Source organism: Gobio gobio (assembly GCF_949357685.1).
Source record: "Gobio gobio genome assembly, chromosome: 16".
NCBI classification, from domain to species: Eukaryota; Metazoa; Chordata; class Actinopteri; order Cypriniformes; family Gobionidae; genus Gobio; species Gobio gobio.
Genome location: NC_137109.1, coordinates 28153797 through 28163466, shown reverse-complemented (window position 1 = coordinate 28163466; position 9670 = coordinate 28153797). Strand labels below are relative to the sequence as shown.

Genomic DNA, 9670 nt, shown 5'->3' with positions numbered 1-9670 from the left:
AGCTTGAGCTAACTTCATAATAAAAGACCCGTAGCTTCAAAATAAAACACTGCTTAGATTGTGGCACACGAAACCCTTACGATTCCTACAGCTACAGGTTGCTAAAATACATATTATTATCCCTAATTTAATTTTTTTTAATCGTAGTAATACTGCATCAAATTCAGGATTTCAAAGTAATTTACTGGGTTGTGTGTGTGTGTGTGTGTGTGTTCATTCCCCCAAAGTCATACATTTCACTTAAATTATTAAAGTTTTGTTAGACATTAATAATAATAATAATAATAATAACTAGATTAAAAGTTTGTCGAGACAAACTTTAAGTTGGCTTGAAAAAGTATAGCCAGAAAGTTTGAAAAGTTTGTAATAGTTTGAAAAGTTAAAAGTTTGAAATAGTTTGAAAAGTTTAAAGTTTGAAATGGTTTGAGTTTTAGTTAGTAGTTTAGAGCAGCTATTGGTGGTTGCTAGAGTGGTTGCTATGCGGTTGCTAGGGTACTCAGGTGGTTGCTAGGGTGGTTGCTATGCGGTTGCTAAGGTACTTGGGTGGTTGTTAGGGTGGTTGCTATGCGGTTGCTAAGGAACTTGGGGTGGTTGCTGTGCGGTTGCTAGGGTACTCTGTGTGGTTCTAGGGTCTTGCTATGTGGTTGCTAGGGTACTCAGGGTGGTTGCTAAGGTCTTGCTACGTGGTTGCTAGGGTACTCAGGTGGTTGCTATTGTACGCAGGTGGTTGTTATGTGTTTGCTAGGACACTAGGGTGTTGCTATGCAGTTGCTGGGGTACTTGGCGTGGTTGCTAGGGTGTTGCTATGCGGTTGCTAGGGTACTCAGGTGGTTTGCTAGAGTGGTTGCTAGGGTACTCAGGTGGTGGCTAGGGTGGTTGCTATGTGGTTGCTATGCAGTTGCTTTTTTAAAGTTTTGTAAGACATTAATAATAATAATAACAATTACAATACTTTATTATTATTATTTATACTGCATAAATTATACCTTATATATTATTATTACCACTAGAAAGTGTGTTTGTGACTATTATGAACCAGTACTTATAATCACTAGTTTACTTGGAGTGTTTGATTGTGTAAAAAAAAGCAGCACTTAATTTTACCATGGTATACAATTTCCATCAAAGCACCTTTAACAAGTTTTTCAAGTTATTGCCATAATAATGTCAGATGTAATCTCTTTCAAACAGTGCATGGTATCAGACGGTAAGTAGTACTTTACATAACAGGTATAAAGAATACCATGCTATTACAATTGGACATGTTCAGTACAGCCAACAGAGCATTACCATTATTGCTGGATCCAAAAAGCTATATAGTATTACCACAGTAAAAACTGTTATTTTGGCAGAAAGGTGTGGAGAAATGACACGTTATAACAGCAGTACAGATGTGAAGACATATTTACAAATACACGAGACTAGCCAGACACACATGAATTCAACTATTTATTGGTAAGGTCTCAGAAGAGTCTCACTTGAGTAAGAATCATCCCTCAATACTGATTTGGTACATCATGACATCCATAATGAGTCTCTTCACAGTGGAAAGATTCCATTTCTATGGTTTGGGTTCTAGTACAGCAACGTTTCTGCATAAAAACAAAACTAAACAAACAGAACATCAAACGGGGCATCAATATTATTCATCTGTGATATCCGAGTGTCACAAAATTCTAGTTTTAATACCAGCTGTTGATTTGCACATAACAAGCCACCTTCTGTTAGAAATATAAAAGTTGATATTATGAACAATATTCTACTGTGCTGCATTAAGGTAAATCTATACACTGTACATACAGATATATTTTGAAAAACAAGTTTCACAGTTTTAAACTTTATTTAAAGTATAAACCATTTTAAAACACATTACATAAATTATCTCTGTGCATGACTAGAATTTGCTTTGGAGCGGAAAAAAAGTCAAAATGAATACAAAAATGAAAAATGATTACATATCATACAAAGGAAAATAAACTCGACCATCAATGTTCATCTTTGTAGCTAAAAGCGGTGACTCCTTTATGATTGTCATATAGTACTATGATGAATGATAAAAAGGAAAACAAAAATAAATAGTTTCTGACACTAGTAACCTTTCAATCTGGAGACTGTGAGTGTTTTTTTTCTGATATCTCTATACAGAAGTGCCCTGGTGAAGGTCTCGTTACTCTAATGCGACTGGGACATACAAAACTATCGCATCTAAAGCACACTCAGAACTTCACTGTTATCTGATACAACGCAAGTACTTCTCTATCAGTGATGAAATAAACTATGTCTGACTTGGATTTTCTCGTCACTTTTACTCCACTGGAATTCTCTTGACGAAACAGTCTGTAGACGATGATACTTGCTGCAGTGGCGATGGACAGTTTAGCTGTGAAGAATGTGAGGCCTGAGACTGACATTTGCCTTGACGGATGTTACTCCTCAGTTCTGACGTCGAGACTGGGCCTCTCCAGCGGCACGTGAGACTCGCAGCACCTCTCCCATAACAAGGGTACCATCTGGCACCAACATCCTCTCAGTAACCCAAAAAATATGGGTAAAAATATCTATTCTTTTTTAAAAAGGGGATTTTTCATAATTCAGCAACAATAGCTCTGTTTCGTTTTTCAGTTTATCAGTGCTTTTTGACGTCCATTGTTGAAAAACAAAGACAAGGTCTTTCAAATTGTTATTTTTTTGCCAGAGGCAGTATTAACAAAGTTTTTGAGTGTTCTTCTTTTAAAAGTCCCTGCAGCGTTCAGTGAGTTTCCCCATTAGTTCAATTATTCTCCGTGGGTTCAGGAGATAACGGAAAAAAAGGGAGGGAAAAAGAGAAAGACAGAGCGAGAGAGAGAAAAAGATCGAGAAAAGAACTGAAAACTGTAAAGGTATAAGCGTAGAGAAAGCGAAATATAAAGAAACCGGAAATCAAAACGATTTGGACTGTTACCTCTTCCCCATCTCATTCTGTCTCAGGAACTGAATGTTGAAACTGCTGTCCGCTAGTTCAGGGTACTGTTCCACAGGTAAAATGTAGTACCCGTCGTACCCCTGCACTTTCCCTGTTGAAAGGAGCTGCTGTCTCTCTCCTTCAGTCCACAAGCGGCTTCCCTCTTTATTATCCCGTGCCCGCTGCTGCTCTCGCAGCCAGGCACCCGATAGCGCCCGCTGCCGTGCCAACTCCAACAGCTTGGCTCTCTCCTCATCCAGCACATCTGACGCCAAGCCGTAGCGCACACTCAGAGACAGAGCTGGGACCCGGAACTCAACGGTGACCCCTCGCCGCGATCGACCACTTACCGTCACGTTGATCCCGCTTTCCAGTGCCTTTCGTCCATTGGTGAGTCCCAAAGCTAGAAGGTCACTGTCAGCTGAGCCTATCTTCACGAAGAAATGACAGTCAAGGCCGTCCTGCGTGTAGTGCGTCCCGTCTAAGTAGACAGCGGCATTTAGCACCAGAGCCACCTTCCTGCTGTCATCGCTGGCCATGCTCGAGACCCCTGTGACCACGCGGCCTTCCTTCACCGCCAACATCACTCCTCTTCCAATGATGGGGGTACTCGTGCCAAACCAGTGGCCCAGTTTCTCATGTTTGGTCTTGCGCTCTTTGTGAAGAAGCCGTCCCTCCAGAGCCATGAAAGCTTGGTTGTGCCGCTCAGCTTCCTGCTGAACTCCGGTTATCAGCTGCCAGAAGAAAACGTAAGGATTTGGTAAATGAAAGCAAGACCACATAGTACAGTATTCACTGACCTAGCTCCTACCCTTAAAAAATACAAAAGTAATTCCACTGAAGATTTACTACGGAATTAACGTAGTGACTCACCTGCCCATTTTCACTCTCTTGGCTGGCGAGGAGCTCGTATGGCGGATCCACAAAATAAAGTGTGTGTCTGGGAAAGCCTGGGATGATGTTGCTGAGCTGAAAGCCAAACATCACCAACCAACTCTTCACATCTGCAATGAAATAAGGAGCGTTTAAGCTGTGATTTTGCAATAAAAAGGGTCATTTATTTACTGTTAATAGGGCTGCCATTCGACTAAAAACCTTAATCAAATGAATTCCATTATATGCCTTTACATTTATATTTGCATTATAAGACTTTACATATATATGCAGTAACACTACCATTCAAAATTTGAGGTCAGTCAGATACATTTTTTCGGAAATATATTTGTTTTTTATTCAGCACACAAACTGATCAAAAGTTACAGTAAAGACTTAAATAATGTTACTAAATATATTTGACTTTTCATATGACATTTCAAATATAAATACTATTCACTATTCATCAAAGAATACTGAGAAAAGTATTAGTGTTTGCAAAAAAAATATTAAGCAGCACAACTGTTTTTAATATTTAATTTAAAAAAAAATTTACACTTTATTTTGAGGTGTTCCAGTGTAATTATGTATTAAAGTACTGAGTAATAATAATTAACTACATGTACTTACTATAGGATTAGGATTAACCCTGTAGTATAAAATAAAGTGTTACCAAAATGTAATAAGAAATAATAATAAGAAATGTTTCTGGAGCACCAAATGATTTCTGATGGATCATGTGACACTGACAACTGGAGTAATGATGCTGAAAATTGAACTTTGCCATCACAGGAAAAAAATTCTATTTTAAATTTAAAAAACCTGTTATAATAAATGTAATAATATTTCAAAATCAAATAAAGGCAGTTTTTGTGAGCATAAGAGACTTCTTACAAAAACTTTAAAAAGCTCACTGGCCCCAAACGTTTAAACGGTAGTGTATATGACGTGCATTACGATTACATCTCTGAATATGTATTGTTTGTTTTATTTCTGTCTCATTGAACATTAGAACAAAAACCTGTATTTATTTTATCACATTATTGTTGTGATAGAGTTGGTAAAGTTGCAAAGGCACCCAATCATGAAATCATAAATTCACCTGTGACATAATTCTTCACATCCAGCATGTCACTGAGCGGGTTGTTATTCTTGAACATGTACAGGTTGAAGGGTGCCAGATCTTTGCCGATCTTCTGCCACATGGTGTAATCAGGCGATGTCCATCTGGCCGCTAAAACATCATAGTCTCTCTGCGTGAAATGCACCAACTTGGTCAGTGAGTCATAAAGCCCTCCGTGGAAGCCGACGACGAGCTGGAACTCAGGGTTCGAGTCGTGGTACACCTCTCCGTAGGCAGTGTACTGCACCTGTTTGATCATTTGCCCGTTGCTGCTGAAGACTGCCAGTGGCGTACCCGTGTTGTCAGAGGCGATGTAGTACTCCTCCCCGCTACTCACCTCCATGGCAAACAGATGGCCCTGCAGGTCATAGTACAAAGAGCTGATTTCCGAGCTGGAGTGGTTGAACACATGCGTGACCCGAGTCGGGTTGTTCAGGTCAGCATAAAAGAACTGGAGGTGCTGACCCAGACTGTTCTTAGTAGACACCCTGCGTCCGAGCCCATCGTAACGGTACTGCACGCTCCATCCTCCAGCTGCACGGCTGTAGGCGCGCACCAGCTGGCCTTTAGAGTTGTAGTCAAACACATCGCCGCCCCTTTGGCTGAGGTAACCGTCCTCGTCCAGACGGTACTGCACGTCACCGAGCCGTGTGATGCGGTCTCGTAGGTCATAGCGGAGCGGCATGAGCCGGGCACTGTTACCCGGGTTGAGCAGATGTAGGTTGCCATTTAAGTCGTAGCTGTAGCGCCACGTGGACCAATCATTCACTTTGACACCGCTGAGTTGTCCGTCACCATCGTACTCATAGCGGTACTGCGTGGTGTTGGCGTAAGGGCCGATCTTTAGCTCTCGTTTGATTACCCTGCCCATATTGTCGTACTGCACCGTCATCCAGTACATGAGAGAGCGAAAGATCTCATACTGAACCTCTTTGATTCGCCCGTGAGCATCGAAATGCTTGCTGAGGGTCATCACAGCAGTGGTGATTATCTGATTGATGTCGTAATAGATGACTCCAAACTTTCCAAAGTGCTCCACTTTACCGGAGATCTCATCATAGCGGTACAGATCCACAGGAAGTGGCGTCTCGCTGATCACCGGCTTCATGCTGGCGATTCGGAAACTGTTGTCATGGTAGGTGTAATCGAAACGCGCGTTCACCATACCTTCCTCTGAGAAGCGATAGATCTGTTTGTCGATCAGGGGACCCATTTTACGATAGCGAATCGTGCAAGAAAAGCCGCCGCTCTGCAAGTTGACCATCTTTAGCACGCCTGCTGTCTCGTCGTAGCCAAAGGTGATGGCTGTGCTGTCATACAAGATCTCTGAGAGCTTGGCCAGCTTGCCGTATTTGTAGAGGACACGGCGGCCAGTACCTAGGAAGTAGGTGGCCTGGGGACGTCCATCCTCACTGAAGTCGTAGATGATGGACGCGTTGCTCTCTGGTGGGTTGTAGGTGTTGCGGATGTAGCCGATGGAGACGTGAGTGAACATGGTGTGGCGGGCAACACTGGGCATGGTGACAGCCGTAATGTGGTTAGACGTGTCAAACTCAAAGATGTATTGTCTCTGACTCTGCAGTAGCAGCACCATGGACTGGGAGAGAAATATTTTCAGAACATCATCGTCACTTTCATATTCATTTGCAACAACATCTTTAACAAGAATAAAATCAGGCATCATACATATATTTTTGTTTAGTTAGTTTAATTAAATTAATGCATGAATATCACTAATTGTGTTAAATATACAAGATATTAAAAAAATTTACAGGAAAGAAACTAAAAAAACATGTTTAATAATTTAAATTGTATTTATTTCAATGACTAAATAAAATCCATTAAAGGGTTAGTTCACCTAAAAATGAAAATTCTCTCATGAATTACTCATGTCACCCAACAGTGACAGAGGCTCACACGGAAGAGAAGAATTTGAGTTTTTTTCCTGCACAAAAAGTATACTTGTCGCTATAGGTTGAACCACTATAGTCACATGGGCTATTTTAACGATGCCTTTACAACCTTTCTGGGCCTTGAAAGTGGTGATTACGTTGCAGTCTATGTGGAGTCAGGAAGCTCTCGGATTTCATCAAAAATATTGTAATTTGTGTTCTGAAGATGAACGAAGGTCTTACGGGTTTGGAACGACATGAGGGTGAATAATTTTTATCTTTTTTTGAGTGAACTAACCCTTTAAAATCTGAAAACAATATTCCTAATAATCTCACCTTGTCCAGGTAACTGTAGCTCCACACCTTTCCATCTACAAAAGAGCGTGAGAGTATTCGGCCCTGGGGGTCAAGCTCTGTTCTCTCACTCATACTGCCTCTGTGCAGACCCACAAGCTGGCCTGTACTGGAGTACGACACATTCACCACTGCAAGGCTGCTGCTGGGCTGCCATATTGCTGGTCTCCCCTGGGCATCATACGTGATTCTCAGAGTAAACTTCCTGTGGTCGTCATAGATCTTCTCTGTCCGTGTGTTCCTGTCGAAGTCTATTGACAGTAGATTGCGGCCATGTGCCTGCAAATTGCGCAAATATTTAGCATGAAAACCACTCAACATTTGTTGAGATGATTTGGTTACTGATTAGTTGATCTAACAGATCAAGCAGACTTTGCTTACAATGTGCACAGAAATGTGAAAATAATGTACATAATTACAGTAATTAAAATCTTAGAGGAAGTGCCCACCCGAAGTTTCCTGCCAAACACAGTGACCTTGCCCTTGGACAGCTCTTTGCGCAGTCTCCATTCGATGGAGTTCAGACCGTTGTCAGTGGGAAGGGTGATGTTTCTGCGGCCGATGGTGGGACTCACTGATCCTGCCAGGATATGGGGCTCAGTGTGGTAGCTGATTCCCATTCCATTGGCGTACATTACTCTTAGTGTGCCATTGTTACACAGTTGGTAGCTGTTTCGTACTTGATCTGCAGGGGGCAATAGAGTGACAAAATTACCATAAAATTAAGAGCAAAAAATATTTCATGACAAATTTTCAACATGACAAGAGGACAAAACGACGACAACAAAAAAAGGGCTTGATTTATTTTGAACTTATGATAGGGCTGTGGGGCATTTATCAGCTCAAGAACAGTCTGGTTGTCTATCTTAGGATCATAAAAGATAACAAGAGAAGTGCTTTGTTTATAACAAATGATGTGGATCCCTGAATCCTTTTGTTTCAGAGTGCCACAAACATGTATTATGCTTCAGAGCATCCACTATAAATAAATTAAAATCCATGGAACTAATTTATGAGCAGAAGGTAGATTCATAATTGGAGATAATATCGCTTACAATTTATAAGGAACCTTTTAAAGGCATTTAGTCAATTTATTATTCGCCTCACGAGAGTGTCAAGGTTAGATTCAAAAGCATCATCTGAGGGATGTTCTCCTTGGACTAAATCCTCTGTAATTCATTCAAAAGGTTCCTGCCCTTCCTGTGTTATGTCTGGTTGTTTTACTGAAGTTTTACTTTTTTGTTTAGTCTGCCATGGGACAGAAGTAAAACATTTTTACTTTCTCCCTTTGTCCTTTCATCTTAACAGATAAAATAAGCTTTGGGACAGTGGGGTTTGTGGTTGAGGGCAGATGGAAGACGAATGAATGATGAATTTGTCCCAAATCATATACATCAAAGCAAAACACAAGTGTAGTGCTAGGCTTGGAAGAGAACACAAATGCTGTTTTCTGCACTGAATCATACTTTCACTTCCAGCCTCCCACATGAATGTCGGAGTATCTGAATTTAGCTGTGTTTGTAGGCACTGATATATAAAACAATGAAACAATATGAAACCAACTAAACTGAGCACAGAATCATTTTCAAAATGAAAATATTATATTCAAAAACAGCTACTGAGCAGACATACCTTGCACAACAGTATAGGAGGCTTCTACCGACGAAAGATTAGTGATGACAGTGATGTCATCATCTCTGTTGGAGCTCTCAATGTCAATGTTGATGGATTTTTCGATCTCTCTATGCAGACTTGTAACCATTCCCGTGGGGTATGTCACATTGGTTAGCCTCCCTTCACTGTCATACCTGAAAATATACTAAATGTTAGGAAAAGCCATTTTAAAGTTCATATTGAAGTAAAGCACTGGGGACAATTAACTCAAAAGCATAAAAAAAAAAAAAAAAAAGTTATGTCTAATAGTTAAAAAACATGTCTAATAAGGTTCGCTGGACCTAGAAGGTCAGGCAGATTGGTTTTAGAAGGGTTTAGAAGCCAGTTAGACCAGCTGAAAACAAGCTAGAAGACCATATGAGAAAAAGAAAAAGACATCATGCATTTCTGATATCATTAATGATAATGAGAATTAATTTACAAACAGGTAAAATGTGTTCACTTTTCTATGCAAATGTTCTTAACAGAGCCTATAATAGTAGATGGTCAGGACTGAACAGTCTAGTAATGTGTAGACAATCACTATATTTGGGTTCAGTGTTATCCCTGCATCTCTCTCTCTCTCTCTCTCTCTCTCTCTCTCTCTCTCTCTCTCTCTCTCTCTCTCTCTCTCTGTGTAACATTCCATTAGGGAGCAGATCTGGATCCTGCCACAGATCTGTCACAGTCTGGCTGATGTCTGTGCCAGTGCAGTGGAGTGTGGGGAATTCTGCATTATCAAGAGCACGGTTGCTCTATCCTGTTCCTGGAGATTTACTTTCCTGCAGAGTGTTCCAACTCTAATCAAACACACCTGAAAAAGTTAATCAAGAT

At 40.6% G+C, this 9670-nt stretch overlaps 1 protein-coding gene across 1 annotated transcript in view; it reads right to left on the bottom strand.

Moving 5' to 3' along the window:
- Positions 1-1437: 1437 nt before the first annotated feature.
- tenm2a (teneurin transmembrane protein 2a) overlaps positions 1438-9670 on the bottom strand; it is a gene marked incomplete at its 5' end in the record, with an annotated part of 338434 nt that continues 330201 nt past the window's right edge. The window contains 6 exons of the mRNA XM_079839762.1: positions 1438-3675; positions 3815-3945; positions 4917-6534; positions 7166-7462; positions 7633-7868; positions 8816-8991. Of these exons, the coding sequence (XP_079695888.1) occupies positions 2938-3675; positions 3815-3945; positions 4917-6534; positions 7166-7462; positions 7633-7868; positions 8816-8991 (3196 nt within the window). The 3' untranslated portion in view covers positions 1438-2937. The remainder of the gene's footprint in view (positions 3676-3814; positions 3946-4916; positions 6535-7165; positions 7463-7632; positions 7869-8815; positions 8992-9670) is intronic.